Raw genomic sequence first — 24,223 nt, forward strand, 5'->3', positions numbered from 1 at the left:
CTGAATGACTATGTGTCTCTACCACGTCGGTTACGATTTGTCGTGGAAATGGTAATAATAAGTTCAGGGAAATTCAACTTTAATACATAATGGTATTCACTTCCTTAATATTTGGTAATGAATTTGAATTTCCCTGAATTTATTATTACCATCTCTACGACAAATCGTAACCGACGTGGTAGAGACACATAGTCATTCAGCATGGTAATGATTCATTACTACCTTATTTTGAGTGTACAAATAGGTATGTTGACTTGAGTTGACTGACTTTAGGAGATTATAAATGATTCAATAACTGCATAAATAATTTAAAACGAGGAAATACACCGTGTACTCAATTATTTGTGTTTCTATTCTTTTAGGAAATCATTTTATAGCCAAGTCAGTTTTTATGGGGTAAACTTTCTCTCAAAATGTCCCTTATATGCAGAATTGTGTGGTAGATTATGTATTTGTGTGGAGTGTACAAATACTTATTTTTAGCCCGACCGAGTTGAAAACTTTTGTTTCATTTGATCATCTCAAGTCCGTTTAATTTTATGGCTCCCTTTCGGCCAGAGAGTGATTTATGGGAACGGTGTGCCAAAGGTGGTCCAATTTGGGAGAAAGGAAAGTGTTCCGTTTGCCGATATTGGATTTGGTTATAGGCATTTTCAGGGTGAATTTGGATTTATAAGGGGTAAATTGTGTTTGAGCGTTAGAAGATAATTATGATTGCGTATTTCTGATGATGCAAAAAATTGGGATGGAGTGATGCCAATAAATTTGCACAATATGTGTATCTCCGTATGCAATAAATTGGCGAATGTGTAAAATAAATGGAACAGTTTTGGCGAAAGAGGATAATTATGATTAGCATTGTTGCTGATTTAAAAAATTGGGATGACGTAATGTTAATAAGTTTGCACATATGGAACAAATGGCAGAATGTGTGCAATAAATTGGCAAATATGCACAATAAGTGGCAGAATTTATGCAAGAAATTGACAAATGTGTCCAATAAATGGCACACTTTTGGAAAAATATGACTCCTACGTGGAGAAAGCAAGGGTTACAAGGTACTCACCAGAATTCGACCAGTCGTGGTTTGGCCGCTGATGAGCTCTCCGGCCCAATCTTTTGCCTATTTTTTTAGAGTGATCATTAAAAATAGGTTTTTATGTCATTTTAACTGTTTTTCGTACCTCTGTCATAAAGCTGGCCTCGAATTCTTGCTGTTGCTGTCGTCCAGGTTTCATTCCTGGCTGGACTGGTCCTACAGGGACGATTTGCTCTCCGGGCTTGGCCATTTTCGGGTCGGTCATTTGACCCGGCGGAGAGTAGTCGTTTCCTCCTTTGCGACAGCATATAAAGGCCAGAGCCCTAAGAAAAGGGGGAAAATTAGATCATTGAACTCGACGCCACACGGGGCAGATTTAATTAATTTACTTTATTTTTATCTTATCGTAATTAAATTTGTTATTCACTAAATTGATTAAATTCACAAAATTTTAACCCTTTAAACTGTAACGACGACAATAGTCGTTTCATAAGAAATGGCTTAATTCGGGAGTACGACTAAAGTCGTCCTGAAAAATCGTGGTCATGGCGCGGAAGGACGACAATTGTCGTTTCTAGGAGGTCATTGATTTTCACCATTTTCTCTCCGCGACCTAAAATTTGTTGCAATTTTGAGGGATTTCTCCTATGCCAACACAATGCTAAATTTGAAGATTTTCTTCCCAAAAATTTGGATATTTCCCTATACAACGCAATGTTAAATTTTTGATTTTTCAGTTTTTCCAGTTTTATTAAAAACTCCTGAATTTCTCCTCCCGTGCCATGACCACAACATACTTATATTGTCCCCGATTTAATGCATTTTCTTGTCGTTAATCATACACGTTAAAGGGTTAATTAATTGTTGGTTTAAATATTGGTTAAATTAATAAAGTCGCTTACCTCCATATTAGAACAATTGCGAGACCAGCGATAAACGTGAAAATGCTTGAGAGGAGAAAGCACCTGAAAGAATGGGGACGAATTTAATCGTGGCTCTGTTTAATGGAATTTTAAAATGCAAAATCATAAAAATTCGTTGTGATCAATATTTTGAGAAAATGTGTTCCCAAAAAATAAACCGAACTGACGCGTTACTTATGAGTCACTGTAAAAATGTTTGAGAGAAGAATACACCTAATTTAATCATGGTTCTGTTTTATAGCAATTTTCTAAGTTTGAAATGTCATGAAAAAGTCATGAACGATTGTTGTGATAAGTATTTTGAGTAAATGTTCATCTCATTTTTAAGAAAATTTTCATTGTATTTCGAAAATATAAACCGAATCGATACGATCAATTTGTCAACTTTTTTTTACAAATGACAAAAATCGGTGGCATTCTAATCAATCAATTGTCAACCACGCATCTCATAAGATACGACAAGAAATTTATGACTGATTCATCCCGTCTCGTGCTCCTTCCTCAAAATTCATGCATATACAAATTGAACCCCCAAAATTGACATTGACGTAATCAACAAAATACATAGAGCATTCATGCAGATGACCTTATCAAACCAGAATTAAACTTACCACCATTTCCTATCCTTTAAGCATTCTTCTTCATCTGGATTAATAATTACTGGCTCGTCGCACATTTCTTCCCCGTCGAGGCCACTTTGACCACCTGCTGTACAGGGAGAAAGAGAAGAAAATGTTGTCTCGACGCAATAATATTCCTACTTTGTGTTAGATGAGCTGCTCCTTGTGATAAGAAGAATTTCCTCCTCCTGGGGAAAGCAATCGTTCATAAACCCATTTTGTGGCGGTGGGAAAGAAGACGAGGAGAAAGCACACCTATGCACGATTATTATTCTTCTTGGGAGGGAAGAAGATGGTGAATTTTTCATGCAACTGAATGCCAAAGAGGCACACACATTGTCCGGCTGCTGCTTTCTCTTCCATGCAATATAGAAGAGTTTTCCTGTATAGGGTACAAACTGGTCGGGTATTTTGGGTAGTAGAAGTGGAACTGGTACTGATGAGTTGTGCGGACGCTTAAAGCTACGTCATTGTTTTGTAAGAAAGTACTTTCACCACAATAATAATTTATTCCTCCACCTCCACCCACTCGCGGATGATAATGTCAATATATCGCGGATACATAACAGGTGGTGGTGGTGGTAGTAGCCATTAAATGGTTAATTTCACATGTTTATTTTGAAATATTAAGAAAAAAAAACTTTCTTTTAAAGAACAAAAAGTGGTTTAGTTAAGAGAGAAATGTTTATTTAAAAAGTTCTCTTCTTTCGTGTGACCAAACACCAGCCGGGATCCGTCACAGGCTTTAAAAACGTTGTTTTAAAGAAGAATCTGCAGATTGCAGAAGATTGTTCTATGCAGAAATAAGAGGAACGTGTCTCTCCCTCACTAGAAACGCGAGTCCATAGCAGAGCGAGAGAGTAGTAGTAGCACACGAAAAGTGGGGAAATGTGTGTCAGTCAGTCAGTCAGAGTTTCGCTGAGAAAAACTTGTAGAAGAACCCGAACTTTGCGAGGAGAGCAGTCTGACTGAGGCGAAGAGGAAACCAACACACGGGAGGTTTTAAGACCTCTCTGCAATTTAAAGACACGAGGAGCTGAAGAAGAGAGCTCGCTCTGTTCTGAAATGATCTGACTGAACCACAACAACCGAGGAATAGTTCACTCCGAAACCCGACGGAACAACCGAGGTTCAAAGGCAACAGAGAGAGAGAGCGAACCAGGCTTTTAACTTGGCTTGGTGAATATATACTCTAGGAAAAAAATCGAAACGAGTGTTTCATCCTGGGACGTTGGCATGACGACGGGGGGAACCAATGGGATAACTTGCTCCACCCTGTTCTGGAAGGCAGTACCAGCCCCAGTCTCAAAATACTGGGTTCAGTACATACAGGATTCGGACGAGGTGTATATATGCTGGGGAAAGCGGGGTGGGTGAGTTTGGCTGGGTTATGTCCAGGTGGACGTGGACGTGGACGTGGGTGGGTGGATGGTCGGGTAGTAGGTTAGGATTATTAGAGTGAGCCAACTACCTGGCTAGTGAGGTTGTGAACCCGACTGCCCCACATTAACCGAGAATTCGCATTCTCCCGTCTATGCAGTGTTTTCCGTTTGTGGTGGTTTGTTTTTGGAGACAACCAAACCACCACTCGGGGAATTATTCTAATTATATTCTTACGACGTAGAGTGGAGAGAAGTTGGTGAAAGTAGAGTAGAGTGGATTATGTATGAGTGAAAGTTGAGGAGTGAGATATCTGGGGAAAGTAAGCGAGTCCTTTAAAAGTTAAGGAAGCTAGAAGGAGGTCTTTATGTTAAGGTGGAAACTAATGAGAAAGTAGAGATGCAAATGTATTTATGTAAATTATGTATACATGTGTCTCATTTGCATAAGTTCCTCAGTCTTGATGATTGCTATATGAAAACAAATATTGTCCCTGTTCAATCAATATTAATAGTCTAAAAAAAATCTGAAAGGTTTCCTGCCAGATTATTTCAAAATATTTACAAAAAACCAAATAACCTTTCAGAAAATTTTGCAAGACTATTAATATTTGCTTAATGGTAGTAAATTATGTGCGATTAGATTCAGCTCAATAAATAAGTAGGCACACGTGTTTTATTTGTTTGTAATTGCATACCCATCAAGCATATTTCCCTTGTGGCTACTTTAACCGTTGTCTCAATAAGTTCTGTTTGTGGATCCCACATCCGTTTCTCCATCCCGGACTGGCATGACATCTTCCTTCTCTCCGGAGAAAACCCGGGTACCGGGTCGGTCTCCCATTTTCATTTTGAGGTGATGGATGACTCTTGCGTCTCGAAATGAGAGGAGGGGGATAAGCCAAAACTCACATTTTGCTTTACCCAATTGACTACGGAACATTTACTTTCTCTGATTTCTATACTACCAAAGGCTCAGCTTTCTCCAGCTTTCACTTCAACTTTAACTCGTACGGTGCAAATATCATAGGAGTAAGACAGGATCATTGGGTGAAATGAGGGTCCATATCGGTAATCAGCAATGCTGTCAACTTTCTCTTTGCTTATGATACGATGGTGTCCAGTGTAAGACTCAGATTTAGTCAGAAATTTTGAAATTTTGCAGTCCAAAGAAATTTGTGCGATGGTTGGAATTCGTCAAAATATTTGAGGTCAAGTTTTAAAAAATGTGCGATTTTTACTACGAAAACTCCCCTGCCGAAGGGAAAAATCGCCCATTTTCCAACTTTCACCTCAAATATTTTTACAAATTCCAACCATCGCACAAACTTCCTCAAGAAACGTTGACTTGAACTTCATAATTCCAAAATTTCCACCAAATCTGAGTCTTACACTTCGCACCATCACATTGTTAGTTATGTATATACATCCTCACCTGTTTCATTTACTATAAAATTGGGTTATTTTTAGACCTTCTTACTTGCTGCAACAATTCCCACCGCGGCTGGTGGAAAGTCCCTTCGTAATTTCTCTTCCCTTATTACACCCGTACTTTCTCCTTAACCAGATACGTATACATTCACGTCTGGGTAGGTGGGTGGCTTGGTGATGAGAGAAAGCGTACAAATACGGTAACCTAATCGTGAAATCTTGCTTGTCATCTATTTCCCGGGGTGGTTGAGACTGAAGAAAATTTGATTTATGACTAGGCTTTTCCCAAGACGGGAGAAGATGCGTCGTGTTGCAGTGTAGTGTTTCCACGGCCCATCATCCGTAGGAATCAGCTCTAGGTGGAGGAGACCTGTAATGAAAGAGTACGTACTCCTCGTTTGTGGGTCGGGGAGCGTTAAGTTTTATAGATTTGGAATGAAATGATCGGTGTGTTGGGGTATTTCGTTAACGGGTATTGTTCCGTGATTATTGAGCATAAGTTACATCGCTACATACGTGCATTCCCGGGTAGGTTTGATATATTTTTTAGGGTGCAAATTAAACAGTCCAAAAAATAACGTTTTCATACATTTCCCCAAAAGTAAAAGTAAAATAACAAGTAATGCTTATGAATTATAAATTATCTTAAAAGATTTACCCCGTAAATTAAATTTTGTCAGATAGAGCTAACAATGAATGGAATCCTTCTTCAACCTGGACTTTTTAGCGAGTTATATCAAAAAATCAGGTCAAAAATTAGTAGTCACATGACCTTATCTTTTAATTGAATGGCCCCTTTGAAGAAAAATATTGGCGGCAAAGTTCATACGTCCGCCTTGGTTTTCGCCCCGTGGAGGAAAAGCGAGCGAAAATTTTCCTAAATATTGCCTTATAATAAACTTTCGTCGCAAATATTTGTCTTCAAAGGGAAAAATAAGTGTCTAATTTTTACCTTGATTTTTTGATATAACTCGCTAAAAAATCCCGATGTACCTTAAGAAAGGGTCGCATTGTAAGTTTTATAGATTTGAAATGAAATTATGGGCTATTATGTGTCTCGTATTGTTCTGTCATCGTTGAATACAAGTGACAAACGCTACATTCCCGGGTAAATTTTATGCATTTTTTTTATTGCAAAATGCACCATTTGTCACTGACATTCTTCTTCATACGATGGATAAATGGTATGCAAAAAAGAAGAGAAAGAGTTAAATTTGTTTCACTTATTCCAATTTTGTAAAAAGTTGTCCAATTCGTTTAACGAGGTAGATCCGTCAACTTTATGCATACATATTTTGTGGTTCCTGGAACTCACTCGTGGACTTTTACTTCAGATTGGATCCAGCGCAATGTAAGTGGCCAATATTCCGCCGAGTCGGAGTCATCTTTACCTTATTTCCCACCTGGAGACTTGGACCAAAAGTTTAATATTTGGCCTGTCACTCAGTAGTCTAAGTCGTTCAACATCCGAGTCCAACAACATCCGACGGAACTGACTAACTCAGAAATGTATGTGTGTACGGTCAGTTGCCGCGGAAGGGTGGGGACAGAGGGTCATTGTCGCTACGGTTATTCGATGTACCCATCATCATCTCCTCATGTTAAATCAACCATTCCCTCCTCTATTCTACAATGTTAATGTCCCCACAGCTGCACGGCCACTGATGGTAGAAAGCAGCATATGAATGTCATAATCTGGCCGCGGAAGAGTGGGACAGAGGGACAATGTCCCCACGGTTATTTAATGTTTCCATCATCTGCCCATCTTAGATATACTCCTCCATCCCCTATCCTACAATGTTAATATCCCCCAGATGTCCCCACCTTTTGCGCGGCCACTGATGGTAGAAAGCAGCATACGAATGTTCTAAACTAGCCGCGGAAGCTCGAGGGGACAAAGGGACAACGTCCCCACGGTTATTCGATGTCCCCATCATCTCCCCATCTTATATAAACTCCTCCCTCCTCCATCCTACAATGTTAATGTCCCCCAGATGTCCCCACGGCTTCCGCGGCCACTGTGGACCGTGTACTGGTGACAAGGCTTGACTAAAACGAGTTGATCAAAGCACAAGCTTTCACCACCGAACCACCGATTCCTTCTCAGAAGTAGAGTAATAGGAAAAGTGGGGAAAGTAGGAACTGTGCCCGTGTGATTAAGAAACACAGAAATTGTGTCCTTTATACCACCAACGTCCCTTTCATCACTTTGGGATTTATGACGTGATGAAAGATCAGAAAGAAAGTTTGAAGGAGGAGGAAAGGGGAAATTGGAAATTTTCAATTCTACTAATCTCTCCGCGCGTGGATGGATGTATCACCGTGTTAAAATGGTGGTGGTAATATATTTGGTAATGGTTTTTGAGAAAGGGAAAATACTTGGAGATTTTGACACTTGGGCAGTGCTTCGTTTCTCTTACGGGTTTTCCAAGAAATGCAAGAAATGCGAGGTGCAATAAAGTGGGAGAAATATGCGCCATCTAGTCACTTTGCGTATGAACTATACGCCGCGTTGCATAGTTTTCGCGCCTTGCATTTCTTGCAGGTCAAATATTTCCCTGCAAGAAACCACTTTCTCCCCGTTATTTCTTACAAGTCGTCACTTTCACCCGAAGGAAACACTGTTAAAACATTCCTCAACAGCTATTATTATTACTGTATTCATAATATTTTCGTCAACACCACTTTACATCTTTTTCTTTGTCCGGATGATGGGCAACGTTCCGAATTTTACCACAAGTTTTTTTTCTCCTTCGTGTACGTGTCTCCTTTCACTTTTCCTGTCATCAATTCAACAGGGCCGACGGATTGGTCAAGTTAACCTTAAAAATTGGCATTTGCTCTTCTCAAGTTCAACTACTCACTCCCACTCAATGCGCCTGGAGGGAAAGAAGATGAGGGAAAGTTTGGCATGGTTGGTGGTGTTCTGGTGGATGATTTCGACCACTTGAAAATCTTACCTTGTGCCGAGTGCCCACTCGCTCTGTTGGTTTTGCAATTCCCAATCACAAAACTTTCACGTTTGCTCTTTTTTTCTCCTTCTACCCGCCTACTTACACATGTTTGTAGCAGGAGGCTATTCCCACCACCAGGACTATTATGTAGTGCACTGTTAGAAATTTGGTGTAGTCAGGCAGGTATTGATTTCTACGGTTAAGCCGATATTAAAAGTCTCAATTCTTTAGAAATTTTTCTGAGAGGTTATTTGGTTTTTGAAAATAGTATGACATAATCTGCCAGGAAACCTCTCAGATTTTTTTCAGACTATTAATATTGCCTTGAACAGTAGGTAGTAAATTTTCTACCGTTTGGGATTAAAGTTATGCCGGTCCGTAACAATTTAGTACGGATATGCTAACATTAAAATATTGGATTTCTACACTTTTAGAAATTTGGTATAGTCAGGCAGATATTGATTTCTTGGTGTTAAATTTGTTACCGTTTGGGATTAAAGTTATGCTGGTCCGTAATAATTTGCTATACGGATATGGTAAAATTTTAAAACCAAGCTACACAGTATTACTGATTGATGTGGGTGTGATTTGAGGATGGAAGATTTTGTGATGATGATGGCGTGGTTTTGAGAAGGACAGACTTTTTAGGAAATTAAGAGTTCTCGGACAGCTTGTTAAGTTAATTTTGCTCAATGTGTTTTACTTCAGTTTAAAAAACAAGCCTTGTCATACATAAAAATGGTTAGAACTTAAAATGAATTGGGCTGATGTGGCTCGTAAGGTAAGTTTGAGAAGAGTGGCAAAGAATATTGGTTGAGCATTGGTTAAATTACATTTTGAAGGTTAATTGAATTAGGATAATTTGATAAGAAGTAAGGAGACACATTATGTTATCATATCGGTATTTTGTCATTTCATACAATTAGAAAAGGTAAAATTGAGAAGTATATATTAAGTAAGATAAAATATTTGTATAATTGAGACGGCGACATGTACATCAGGTCAAAGAATCAGGAAAAGACTGAACTTGAGAATAAGATTACAAATGGTTATAAAATCTCGTAATGTCCTTGGATGCAAACGAATTGGGTGGACAGTAAATGTAAAATAATAACTTATGAAACCGATCACTGATCATTGGTAATACATAAATAATGATTGATACTATTTTAATACTAGATTTTTACATTGTTGCTACCGCTTGGTATTAAGGTCATACCGGCGCGCAAAAATTTTCTACCGATATGGTAAAATTTTAACACTGAGCTGTTACTACACCGTATCGCTTATCAAACCGACTTTGGTATAGGTTGGTATTAATTTAATACTGAATTTCTAAGAGTGTAGTGAGTCTAGTCTCCTAATAGCGCGTCCTCCTCCACCTCCACCCCTGTCAGGTTTTGGCTTCTTGTTATGAATCTGAAACTTTTTGATCGGTGGTGCAGATCCAGTTCATAAAAGCTTCTCCTTCTCCTCCTCTTCCACAATGCAAAGTTCGTCTTCTTAAGTGAAAGTGAAAGTGCTAACTCGAAGAGCTATGTAAGTCATCCTCATCAACAACAACAACACACGAATGAGGCTTCCATGAAAAGGAGGAAGGGTCTGGTACGCGGTGGAAATAGTTCTTTAAGAGTGACATGAACCGAGACAAGAACAAAAATTGGGTGGATAAAACGCACCACTTAAATACATACTTAAAATGGAGGTCTCCTAGCATATGCTCTACAATTTTGGGCAAATCAGTGTTAATTAATCATAAATTTAGTTATTATAAAATTTGCGAAAGACGCGATCTCCCAATGGGCACTTTTGGCCTAGATATTTGCATCCGAAGAGGAGAAAGCGAGCATTAAAGTTGACAAATTTCACACATTCCTAATTCACTGCGCGCTTTCTCCTCTTCGGATGCAAATATCTCTGCCAAACGTGCCCATTGGGAGATCGTGTCTTTCGCAAATTTCCTATCAATTAAATTTGCCATCGAAATTGCTACTAATTTGTCCAAAATCTGAGAGCATACGCTGGAAGACCTCCCTTCTTTTAACATCCTTTAGCACCCACTCATCTCATCTCACAAAGAATGCCGTCGTAGTCTTAGTGAGCAAGCAGAATTTCGCGATAAACGCCCTTACAATCACTTAATAAAAGACTTTCCCAGAAATCTGTAATTAATTATGCTCTCTTTGTACACACTGAGCATCTATCTCCCTCTCTCCATTATTGCACACTTACTCTGAATGAATATCCGTTTCTTATCCGTGTCCGTTTCCATTGCTACCACCACCACCACCACCACTATTTTCTTAATTTCATCAGAAAAGCCCACACCGCTGGGGGAACGATAATAAAACTCGAGTGAGTACAAAGAAGGAGAAGAGGAGAAAGCTGCTCCACTTATCTAATTTACTTCTGAATTCTGCAGAAATGAGGAGGAGAAACAGGTGCCGTGGGAACATCTGGGGACATTAACATTGTAGGATAGTGGAGGAACGGGTTTAGATAAGATGGGGAGATGATGCAGACATCGAATAACCGTGGGGACATTGCACACCCTTCCGCGGCCACTGAGGAAGAAGAATAAGAGTGAGGAAGAGTCCCCCCCGATGGGAGAAACAATTCCACACCACCGGCAATACTGTTTGTTCTCCTACTTTCTCCATGATACGTATGTATCCTGCTTCCTTGTCTTGTTTTCTGCATAATTTCGGGGGCCGACAGACTACTTTCTCCCAGCAGTGAAAATTCATGGATGTAAAAATCTTACAGAAAATATACATCTGTAAGGTCGTAGATTCCGACTACTTTCTCCCACCAGTGAAAATTTACGTATGTAAAAATCTTATACATCTGTAAAGTCGTAGATTTTCATTTACATCCACTTTTCAATGAAAATGTATGCCCAAATCTTACCGAATATGGATCATGTAATGAAAATTAGGCAAAAATGTGAAATACAAATCTTATCGATGTACTTAAAATATGGATCTGTAAGGTCGTAGATTTTCACTTTCTCCCCAATTTCTCCCCAATTTTAGATGGCATTTATTGAAAAATTAGGTTAATAATTCTCCTCCTCCTCCTGCAAGATATCATCCATCCAATAATAAATGTATGATAATCATATCTATCCGAAAAAGCGGAAGTCTCCCCTTGCCCCGAGGTGGGTGAAAGCAAAACTCATCATGCTGGTACTGGTGCTTATGTCTGACATTTTAGTGTCTGCTACTATAGGACTCTCGAATCGAGTGGATCTCGACTTTCTCCTCTTTTCCTGCTGCTGCTGCTGTTATGTTTATTTCGTGCTTGGCTTGCTCATTGGGAAGAAAGTAATCTGCTGTTTGCGAGCTACACGGCACGGCTTCGGATTCTGAAGTCAAGTCGTGTCCATCTCAGCAGAGAGAGATCCACTTCCTCTAGAAATTCCATTCATTATCCACCCAGCAGAAGAAGCCAGACCGAATAAAAGAACTCGGAAGGGAGTGAGTGATAGAGTGTTCATGAATGTTGTTGTGCAAATAATGTATCCATGTCGCTTTCTCTTTGGGCACTGGGTCAATAATAATTTGTGCATTGTTAAAGCGAGAAAATGTTGACAGTGATGCGTATATATTTGCACGGCTGTAAGAAAAGAGGGAGCAATTTGTATACATCAATTTCTTATTTATTTACTAGTATGTGTGTGAGATACATGGAAAGAAAGGAGTGTTACGAAGGTGGAATTCATTCATTTATTCGATCATAGGGATCAGACACTGTTAAAAATCGGGTAGAGTGACATATATTATCCGGACTTGGATTGATTTGGTACTAACTTCGTACCGGTAGTAAGTTTTTTAGTGGTAAATATTTCAGTACCACAACATTATTAAATTGTAATCTCAGTTATTATGAGTGCCGGTAGAGTCATAGAAGTATGTACTCTGGTCAATTAATGATTTAATACCAGTTTTCTAAGAGTGTATTGATTTGGTAATAATTTAGTACCGGATTGGTACAAGTTTGTTTTTGAGTGGTGAATTTTTCAGTACCACAATATTATTAAGTGGTAATGCCCGTTATTACTGGTGCCGGTTAAGTCGTGTGTATGAAAATGTACTTTGGTCAATTAATGACCAGTTTTCGAAGAGTATATCGATTTGGTATTAACTTCTTACCAGATTGGTAGTAGTAATTCTTCTATTGGTAAATTTTTTAGTATAAGCAGTTATTAGGAGGCATTCATACACACATTCCGGTCAGTACAGATTTTAATCCCACTTTTCTAAGAGTGCACCTCAGCTTACATAAATGTTGCCTAACTGATACATACATCCATCCGTACGTATGAAATGAAGCATCCTGCTGGATGTCAGACGAGCGGAAGTTTTTATTTGGATGCTGGTTGGTTGGTGGGTCGTATGATCGTCTGAGAGACAAGATGGAACGGATGAGAATTATACTAGTGGCAAATTGGTCTTATTTATTTATCTAATGGAGAAGTCGGACAGATGTTGGATTGCATGTTGGAGATGAATAGCCTCCTTCCGCCGACACTTTCTCCATTCTCGGTCAGTTTATGGACGGATGGGAGATGGAAATTGAATGAGGCGGAGGAACGAAGGAGGAGAAGCCTCCGTTCGTGCTTTCTCCGCTTGCGGAAAGGGCTCAATTGGTGAAACGCTACGGCAATCCATTACTCCCTTCCGGCCACTTTTCTTTTTTTACAGACGGACCAAAATATTCGACGGGATTAATAGCCCTGCTCCTGGTGGAAGTGCGAAACGTCATGGGATCCTGGTGGTGGATGAACAACAGTGTCGAGGATATTTTCTCCGCTGTGATTGTGCATTCTTCAAGTATTGGCAGGATATTATTAAGGTGGGAGAAGATGACTCAGGAAAATCGGCACATTTTGAATTACTTGTTGGCTGTGGGAATTTATTTTAAAATTGTGGAAGACGAATTTGTAGAGGAAGTTGCTAAACTTCATGAAAATATATACACTCCAGATATTGACAGTTTTTGAAGGAGATTTCTAGTTTGAGAAACCTTCAGAAAAATTGGAACTTGCCGAAACTAGTTTAAAAACTCATTGACATTGTATTGTCCTGTTTCATACGTAGTACCGATTTTTTAATAAAATTTCCCTTCGGTAAGATGTCAATTTCATAATTGCACCTGATAGCAAACCAATTAAAATTTTCAATCAGTTTCGATATTTTTTAGTTTTTTGACGAAAACCTCGAAAAATCCACTTTTTAACGTTGGTCGGTGTATGGAAAATTCCAAAATTTTAGGAGAAAAATATATATAATAAATAAATTTTAAAAAACAAACTTAGGTGAAGGACGCGCTTAAAATATTAAAACAAGAAGCATTACAAAATGTCATAATATCGTTTAATATTTATTAACTTTTACTTCACAGTGGGCCCAACTTTTTCATAATAATTAACAATAAATGTAACTAAACTAACGACTTGATTAACAAATAAGTGCACCGTTACATGGAGAGTTACTAAAATATGCCAGAACATGAACAAATTTCCTCTATAACAGGTGTCGCGATTTATTGAAAGATAACCAATCACATCTTGCAAGCTTAATATACAAATACTACGTATTTCGAATAATTGTTCCAAATGCCTGAAAGTATAGCTTTTCTCCTGTATTAGTTGGGCCCACGGTGAAGTAAAGGTTAATAAATATTAAACGATATTATGACATTTTGTAATGCTTCTTGTTTTAATATTTTAAGCGCGTCCTTCACCTAAGTTTGTTTTTTAAAATTTATTTATTTAATTATTTTTAGTGATTTGTGAACTTAAATGCATAAAATAATATGCAATTATCAAATCTTAAAAGTTGATAATTCTCCTGTGGGTGGATGCGTGGTATACTAAAGTAATACCCCAGTGGGTGTGGACGTTTGGTATACTTATTTAATCCCCCGGTGGACGCTTGGTATACCAAACTAGTCCCGCAGTGGGTGTGTATGCGGCCCTACTAAATTAGTCTCCCAGGGTATGCATGCGTTAATATTTGTATTTCATGCAATTTGATCGCTGCTAATTGTTTCAGCCAAATATGCTAAACACACCTTACATTTTTCGCACACGTTAGCAACCAGTAACCTAACACGTAAATATACATACGTAAATAGGTTGCTTAATGGAAATATTTCAAAAAGCTCTAATTCCGTGAGTTTTCATCCGATTAAGTCCAACAAAGGCTTAAAATTTGCGTATTATCCAGGAGAATAATAAAAATGGCAAGCCCCCGGTCGGAAACACTTCCTTGATGCCAAGAAATGGATTTTAAACTTTAGGCATCGGACTTTCTACCTTAAGGAATTAAAATTTCGGAAAAAATAAAAAAAAACGTATCTGTAAAACAGAATTCTCTGTTTTTTTTTGTTTCAACATGTTTTCCATGCAACGAACGGTTTGGGCTACATCTCAGTGCGACCTTTTCAAAGTTGCAGCTGAATGCATACTTAGGCTTCGCCGTAACCATGGTGATCTTTTAACATGATCTCCTTTTGGTTACTTTTCCTTCACCTAAGAAAAATCCACTTTCTACCATCGAGTTTTCCACACCATGCCGAAGAAATTCCCGTTTTTTTAGTATTTTTTGTCAGGGTAATTTATGCAGTGCACATATTTGTGTAATTCATCGTCCACGGAAAATAAAATACAACAAACGCATAATCGTGTGTACTTCGTTTTGAGGTTGATCAACTTACTGGCTACAAATTTGTCGTGCAGAATTTTAACCCTTTAACGTGTATGATTAACGACAAGAAATTGCATTAAATCGGGGACACTATAAGTATGTTGTGGTCATGGCGCGGGAGGAGAAATTCAGGAGTTTTTAATAAAACTCGAAAAACTGAAAAATCAAAAATTTAACATTGCGTTGTATAGGGAAATATCCAAATTTTTGGGAAGAAAATCTTCAAATTTAGCATTGTGTTGGCATAGGAGAAATCCCTCAAAATTGCAACAAATTTTAGGTCGCGGAGAGAAAATGGTGAAAATCAATGACCTCATAGAAACGACAATTGTCGTCCTTCCGCGCCATGACCACGATTTTTCAGGACGACTTTAGTCGTACTCCCGAATTAAACCATTTATTATAAAACGACTATTGTCGTCGTTACAGTTTAAAGGGTTAAAATAAATTCCCAGAAGTTAACGAATGTATTTATTGTAACAACTTTGACGATGCGTCATCAAGTCCTAGAAACATTAAGCTTCACGAATCCCAAATTGCAATGAAAGTTTCGTGCCAATATATATTTCAGCTTATGAGATCACAGTCTGTCTGATGAGTACTTATTTGGCCACGAGACGACCAAAAGTTGAAAAGATTAATCAATTCTGCAGGTAACAAAGAAAGCGTAACAAATTGAACATTTGCATTATGAACTGAACAGAAGAGCGTACTGATTTCAAATTACTTGCAGTGGCCGCGGAAGCCGTGGGGACATTGCCATTGTAGGATGGGAGAGGGAGTGGTTTATATAACATGGAGAGACGATGGGGACCATACACGTTCAAATTTTTTCCTTCATCCAAAATTGATTCACTTCGAAAATAAATTAGAATTATTCATTCATTATTCATTCATTCATTCGCCCCTTGTATTTAACATAGGGCAAAAATGAATGAATAAAAACTCTACTCATTCATTTTGAAATGTTGAATTATTCATTCATTCAATGAATCATTCACTCATTCATTCTCTCATTCGCAGTAATTAAATGAACGTGAACAGATATCATGGGGACATCGAATACCCGTGGGGACATTGTCCCTCTGTCCACACCCTTCCGCGGCCACTGCTACATATACACCAATAGTTTTAGATACTTGGCAAACTTCACTCGTTGCGAGTAATGCCGGCCGTATTTTATTTAAAGCTTATTACTTTCACTAAAAGTTTGGGACGCCCACGTGACAAATTGCGAAATGTTTGCGAAATGTTATGTCATTTTGTGTCAGATGTAGTGCACAAGTACGGCGTGACATGCAGGCGTAGGCGAACACGTTGAATTGAGCCAGTCGGAAAATTATGCAATGAGAAGAAAGCGCTCTGTGTTCTTTTTACCATTAGTTGGCTACATTGTGAAAGTACACGCTGCCAGCGTGTATATTTGCATTTCTGAATTTTTAATGGGATTGGTTTCATAACAAGGTTAATTTAAGTTTATTTTTAATTGTGATATTATAACTTATGTAAGAAGATGTTAAACGTATGGAGAAAGCGGGTTTTTCAAGTGTCTTGAAAGCACGTATTTAACCACTTGCAAGAAATAATGGGAAGAAAGTGTTTTTTTGCAGGTAAATATTTTAACCTGCATGAAATGCAAGCCACACGAAACTGCATACTTCCCGCCGCTGTACTTCATACGACGCGTGGCTAGATGGCGCATATTTCTTGCACTTTCTCCCAGTTTCTTGCACATCGCATTTCTTGCGTTTCTTGCTTTGCAGTGCACAAAATATCAGATTGGACCTCGTTTTTCCACGAATTTTAAGTATTTTTTACCAATGCTTCGGGTGAAAGTAATTACCTGTAAGAAATAACGGGAAGAAAGTGGGCTTCTCCTGCATCTAAATATTTTGTCCTGCAAGAAATTCAAGGCGTGAATTCAAAGCACTTTCTCCCAGTTTCTTGCACCTCACATTTGCGTATTTTTTATTGCGCATTTATTCACCCTCACGAAACAAAACATTCATTTTAACCACAATTTTAGACCATTTTTGTCATACCGTTTCTAATCTAATTTCTCTAATTCATACGAAACACTGCTTTTCCCAATGCAAATATACATCTATCCATCCCCCCGTCCATAAAAAAGTGGTTGCGCAATTGTACATATTCAAACCGAGAGTCAAATACGATTATGTATTTCGAGTTTATGAATGAATGAAACATCCTGCATTCATTTTGACAATGGGAACGAGAGCCTCCTTTCTTTCGCTCCGGTGCTACCACTACCGCATTATGATGGTTCCACTGCTCCTCCTCTTCCCACATAACTGACAGACAACAAATGGCTCTTTCAAAGTGAAAGCAAGTAAGCAAATAGTGCAAACAAGTGGACAATGTGTTGCTTCATCCTCCCACAACCGGTCTCCCATCCAATCCACCCACCCACCCTTCCGTATGCCTGTCTGCACCTCATTGTACTCCGCTTAATCCGACCGATTAAACTGTGTGATTGCGATTTTATCCATTGATTTGATTAATTAACGAATTCGAGTAGGATGGCCGAGTGGGAATATTAATTTTTGGATTCCGTGACGTGGACGTGATTTCAGGAAAAGTGACGGCGGAAGCACAGTGGGGACATTGTCGGATTGGAGATGATGGGGACAACGAGTAACCGTGAAGACATTTTCTACACGCTTCCGCGGCCACTGTTTAGGAAATATTTTAATGATGGTCGTCCCAATGATGAGAACCAGGACGGTCCGTGTGATCCAGTGAATAATGGATTTCGTGGTGAAAGTAAAATATTCATTGATGCGAGGGCGTAGTGAAGCCGTGGCAGATTTATATAAATCGAGGGAAATAATAGAATATTTATGGATGGATGACGGACGGGAGAGCATAATTGTAGTCAAACACGATTAGCAAATCGGTGTAGTAGTGACCAAACCGAGAAAACAAATTGGACCAAAGCAAACTTTTCAGTGCAGTGGTTCGTTTCTTGCGGGTGGGTTTGCTGCATTTCTTGCGCTGGAAAGGAAGAACCGCAAGAAATCCAGGATGCAAGAAACTGGGAGAAAGTGCGAGAAATATGCGCCATGTAGCCACGCGCTGTATGAAGTATAGCTGCGGGACGTAGTTTCTTGCGCCTTGCATTTCTTGCACGTCAAAATATTTCCACTTTCTCCCCATTATCTCTTGCAAATCGTTACTTTACTTTCACCTGAAGCACTGGTTAAATGAAATCATCTCCTACATAAAGGGAGCACCCTCTGTAAATAAATTGGCTTGTGGCGATCGCATTTATTTAGTTGTAAGTACATACATACAGTAAATACTTACGTAAGTATGTAAGTGCAGGGTACAAATCTTCTCACCGCTGTTTATTCAAGTATTTACATACCTTTGATTCAGCATCTCCTTGTGTGGAAAGTGGATCGAAATCAAATAACTTTTGACTCGAGAAGACGTTTTATTTATATTTGTTCCTTGCAAATATTCGATACAGAATTCCTCCTCTTGACAAGTGAAAAGGGAAATATTAGACTTATTGGCTGGCTATTTTGATTTCTCTGTAAACCCTTTGATTTGCCTTGGGTTTTAAAGTGGCCGCGGAAGGAGCATGGGGACATAGGGACACCCAGGTGAAAATCGTATGCAGAATTTGACATAATTCGACACAACTGCCCGGACCAATGGTTTATGCAGAAAAAGTATGAACGATTCTGCATAAAACTTCTGACAAGTATATTCTGCAGAAAGGTTTTGCACAATTATGCATAATTCTGCACATTTTGTGCACAAATTGTTCCGGCATAAATTTTTCTGCATAAAATCCAGCCAATTCTCTGCATAAAAACCTGCCAAATTTATGCATATAATCCCTTAAAATTTTCACCTGGGCAATGTTACACCCACGGTTGTTCGATGTCCGCATCATCTCCCCATCTTATATAAACCTCTATCTCCTCTATCCTACAATGGCAATGTCCCCAGATGTCCCCGCGGCCACTGGTTGCGTACATAGTACTCCACTCTATTCTGAGGTACACTCTTCAATCAGCGTCTTCAAATAGAAACAAAATATCTTGAAGAAAAGTTTCAACAAGCAAAGATAGATATTCACTCAACCTTTCAAACCTTTAAATAAGTAGGCTCAGAAACTTATGGCGCGGCGCAAAATGTCGAAAACAGCACACAAGTTTTGATTTAATTTAGACAAGGACGTTTTACGTCTGGATGTGAATGTTTTGTAGGAAATCCAGATTCAGGGTGCGGAAAAACTTAGAGATTTAATAATACAAAAACACTTAAAACCCATAGGTTTTAATGGGATTTATGAGATTGAAATGTGTTTTATAGGAGTTAAAAGGATTTCTTTGTCAACTACCTATCAAGTTCAATCATATGCAAATTCTTCTTGTATTAGGATTGGTTTCTGTTGCAAAATTAATCTTTTAATATCGTGATAAGCAAATAAGTTTCCGATTTTTTGATCGGATTGAAATAATTTCGTTTAACATTTTAGAGATGCTTTTAACTTTAGAATGTAGTTCTAAGATTAAATCCAGTTAAAACCCATAAAACCTATTAAAACCGAAATAAAACCGGTTTAACACGATAAAACCTAACTGTCTTTATTCATTTACAACCCATTAAAACCAGGGTATTCCGACCTGGGTTTTAATGGGTTGGGTTTTATTGGGTTTTAATGGGTTTTAATGGGTTGTAAATGAATAAAACCCACTGGGTTTTACCATGTTAAGTGGGTTTTATTTGGGTTTTAATGGGTTTTATTGGGTTTTAATTGAGTTTCACCTTAAAACTACATTCTAGAAGTTAAATACATCTCCTATACGTTAGAAGGCGTTATCTCAATTCATTCTAAAGTAGTCTATTTCATTACTATTCTAGTGTATGAAAATTCGGAACAAATCAACAATTGACTCCATCCTTTAGCATCACAGATTTCAAGTGTTATAAAACAAAAATAATTTCCGAATAGATACAAATTCCGAATTATTTTTGTTAAGTTATTACTTAAAACTAATAAAACCTAATAAAACCCATTTAAACCCAATAAAACCCATTAAAACCCATGGGTTTTATAATTTTTGATTAAAACCCTGGGTTTTTCCGAACCCTGATTAAAACCTTAAAAAACACAACCCTGCGTCGGAATAACCTGAATCCAATCCACAGGAAAAGTAGTGACTCCGGGCTCGTGGAGAAAGTTGGTGGATGACATGTAAATGATGTAGCTTTCACCAAACGTAGGATTTATGAATTTCGTTCTGAGATAATAATGAATTTATTCACACATATTTGTTACACATATGTAATTCTATACAAAAATGAACACATCTTACACATTATTTACGCTGTTGGCTACCGACTAGTTTTTTTTACCGTGTACAATTTTTATATATGTACTTAAAAAGTAAGTAAGTAGTTAAATTTATATGATAAAAAATGGATTAAATTGTTAACTAAATGAGCAGAAAGGTATGGTTTTTAATGTATTTAAGGTGGGATTCGATGACTCATGGCCAAAATGGTGAAAATATACACGTTTGTAATCATTTCTCCGCTCTGGGAATTTATTTTAAAATTCTGAATGACAAATTTTTAGAGCATGGAATATCCAATTTTTTTAAAAATATGCACTCCAGATTTTGACACTTTTTCATGGAGGAGATCTTAAGTTTAAGAAACCTTCAAAAAAATTGGAACTCATCGAAACTGGTGTAAAAAACTCACCGCTATTTTATTAATCAACTTACTGACTACACATTTGTAGTTCAGAATTTTAAAATAAATTCCAGTGCGCAGAAATGATTAAAAATGTGTTAATTTTGACCATTTTGGCAATACGTCGTCGAGTACTACCTTAAAAAATGGGAGGGTTGCATGGTTGGCTGTGGTCAAGATGGACATAGGTTTTAGGTAACGGTTAAGGTTATTGATTCGGTTTTTTGATCCAAGGGTTACTATTTAGATAGGTATTTGGTGCAGAATCCGTTTGTATATAGGTTTTAGGTAAGTCTCAAAATTTCAAAACTCTGTGAAAAAGTCTTTCAAAATTTCAAAATCACGTCTTTTTCGATATTGTATGTAACAGGTAAAAAAGATCCAGGTGCAAAAGGTAGAGGTTCAAAATTCAATTAAAAATTTGATCCAATTGAAATATAGGTATGTATGTAATTGGTCTCCAAAATGCGTTGATTTCAGTGGCCGCGGAAGCGTGGGGACAGTGGGGCAATATGTTCATATTTGATGACCCGATCATTCCCAATTTGATATACCCCTCCCTCCCATTATCCTACAATCCTAATGTCCCCACAGCTTCCGCGGTCATTGGTTGATGATTTAGCAAGTATTTTAATCCGGTTTTGCCAAGGTAGATACATAATTCTTAAATTCGGGAATCAACCCTATCAATCAGTGGCCACGGAAGTTGGGGGGGGGACATATGGGGTCATTAGCATTCTGAGATAGGAAAAAAGATGGATTTATACAGGGTTCGGAAAAACCCAGGGTTTTAATCAAAAATTATAAAACCCATGGGTTTTAATGGGTTTTACCATGTTAATTGGGTTTTATTTGGGTTTTAATGGGTTTTATTGGGTTTAAACGGGTTTTATTGGGGTTTATTAGTTTTATGTAATAACTTAACAAAAATAATTCGGAATTTGTATCTATTCGGAAATTATTTTTGTTTTATAACATTTGAAATCTGTGATTCGGAAATTATTTTTGTTTTATAACATTTGAAATCTGTGATTCGGAAATTATTTTTGTTTTATAACATTTGAAATCTGTGATGCTAAAGGATGGAGTCAATTGTTGATTTGTTCCGAATTTTCATACACTAGAATAGTAATGAAATAAACTGCTTTAGAATGAATTGAGATAACGTCTTCTAACGTATAGGAGATGTATTTAACTTTTAAAATGTAGTTTTAAGGTAAAACTCAATTAAAACCCAATAAAACCCATTAAAACCCAAATAAAACCCATTTAACATGGTAAAACCCAGTGGGTTTTATTCATTTACAACCCATTAAAACCCATTAAAACCCAATAAAACCCAACCCATTAAAACTCAGGTCGGAATACCCTGATTTATTAACATAGGATTTTTATAAATTTCTATAGGTTCAATGTCCCCCTGCTTCCGCCGCCACTGCTATCGATTGATAAACTAGTTAGTAATTGATTTAATGATAACACGCTTTTTGTCCACACTATTATTTCTGCACATTCAATCAATCCGATTCAATTAAGGTGAAAATTGTCGCAAAAAATGGGTGGAATTGGCAAATAAGTGAAAGAAAGAGAGAAGGCGGAGCAATTTTTGTGATCTTCTTTAAACTATTTCTTTCGAGGTAGGGAATCAATTTTGATTCGGAGCTTTTTCAGCCATTGAGTAAAATAGTAATGATTCTCGGTTGGGTGCTCTTTATTCATTGAATAGCTCTTTGAAGTCTGCTTGGTTTGATTCCTGTGAGATTTGAATTGAACATTCTTCTTCTTCTTCCGTGCTTCTTGGATGGCTGGCTGGCTTTTGCTTATACAGAAGATGTGGAGGAACAGTGACGGCGGAAGTTGGAGTGGGGGACACGTGGGGACGCTAGTATTGTGGGATTGGAGGAAAAGGAACGTATTGACTAAAACATTTTTTCAAGCTACACCACGATTTTTAGCGAGTTATTTTAAAAAATAGAGTCAAAACTTAGGAACCACGTGACACTTATGTTTCCGTTGAATGGTGCTTTTCAAGAAATATAGACGTTAAAGTTCAAAGTCCGCCCTAGTTTTCGCTCTGTGGTTGAAAAATTTGCTCAAAAATTGAAATTTGCCGCCAATATTTTTCTTCGAAATGGCCATTCAACAGAAACAAAAGTATCACGTGATTCCTAATTTTTGGCTCGATTTTTTGATATAACTCGTTATAAAAAAGGCGGTGTACCTTGAAAAAAGATTCCATTGTGAGTACGATTTCGCCGATTTTCCTGGAGGACAATGTCCCCTTGCTTCCGCCGCCAATTTGCCTGGAGAAAGGCAGGTTCACCCGAATCCATGACTTTTGCTGATGCAAATCTCTAATTTGGAGACGATTTCGTCACATTTCTTGCAACATTTCAGTGGGGGATTGTTTAGCCAGACTTGTAAAGAATATGGGCAATTTCTAAATAGTGCTGATTCTCGACAATTGAAGGGAGTTAAGGTAATTGAGTTATAGATTAATGGGAGCAGATCAGAGTAAATGGAGCAATTCGTTTCATTTCATTGACGGAGGAAGTGAATCAGGGAAAGCAAATTTAAGCAACATAATTACGTAATTAGTTAGTTTACATATTCAATATGAAAATTATTAGACACGCTGCACCAATTTTTTCGTTGTTTGCAGCAGCATAATCACCAACATTTAGTTTTCTAAAATGTTATTTTTAGTAAGTAATTCCTAAATTCCTGCAATCTCAGCATCATCAATCCTTTAGGAGCTTTTGAGCAATTATTTTCACAACCCCAGCAAACATTCTAAAAGTCATAAGGACTAACTCTGAGGTGCGTGTGACTTATAACACACCAAAAAATTAGTTCCCATACTTGACGGCTGAACTTCATTCCTTACAGAGTTAATTAATTAATTAATTAATTAATTGCTAATAATTAGATTTAATCAGTGATTACCCCACCTGGGAAAAGAATGTTTATAACTATATCTCAAACATCAAGATTAATAGAACCTATTAAATAGAAAAGTAAATTAATTACGTTTAAATTTAATAGCACATGTAGTAATGGGGAGGTTGCGCAAGAGGAATTTTTTGTGATTGTGAGTGTAATTTTGATTGCAAATGTGTTACAGTGATCCATCTACAATACAAAATTACAATCACGACCACGAAAATTTTCTCTTGCGCAACCTCTCTAATAAATCTACTCCATTGTCAAGTTACAGAAATTTTTCTAATAATAAGCACACATCTTACGAGAATGGCCATTCTTATAATTCTTAATAATATTTATGCATGATTAGCTGCTGTATTTATGTATAATCGAGTGAGTATTAGTAGGTCGATCCGGTTCCCCATCGTCTTATATGTAGAGTTGATAAAATTCTTTTGTATTAAACTACATACATGTTTTAAATTGTGAATATTATTTATATA

At 37.6% G+C, this 24,223-nt stretch overlaps 1 protein-coding gene across 26 annotated transcripts in view; it reads right to left on the minus strand.

Annotated features, from left to right (window-relative positions):
* The window catches only part of LOC110844267 (calcium-activated potassium channel slowpoke), a 65,577-nt gene extending 61,896 nt beyond the window's left edge, over positions 1–3,681 (minus strand). For 9 of the 26 annotated variants that reach the window (XM_035847325.1, XM_035847327.1, XM_035847317.1 and 6 more), the window contains exons 1-4: positions 2,574–3,678; positions 1,942–2,004; positions 1,185–1,362; positions 1,067–1,123 (exon numbers count right to left, since the gene is read on the minus strand). In XM_035847325.1, the coding sequence (XP_035703218.1) occupies positions 1,067–1,123; positions 1,185–1,362; positions 1,942–2,004; positions 2,574–2,638 (363 nt within the window). In that variant the 5' untranslated portion in view covers positions 2,639–3,678. Of the gene's footprint in view, positions 1–1,066; positions 1,124–1,184; positions 1,363–1,941; positions 2,005–2,573 lie in introns of all 26 variants that reach the window. The other 17 variants (XM_035847311.1, XM_035847318.1, XM_035847308.1 and 14 more) reach the window with 5 other exon arrangements.
* Positions 3,682–24,223: the final 20,542 nt, after the last annotated feature.

This window comes from Folsomia candida, unplaced genomic scaffold (assembly GCF_002217175.1).
Source record: "Folsomia candida strain VU population unplaced genomic scaffold, ASM221717v1 Fcan01_Sc002, whole genome shotgun sequence".
Taxonomy (NCBI): domain Eukaryota; kingdom Metazoa; phylum Arthropoda; class Collembola; order Entomobryomorpha; family Isotomidae; genus Folsomia; species Folsomia candida.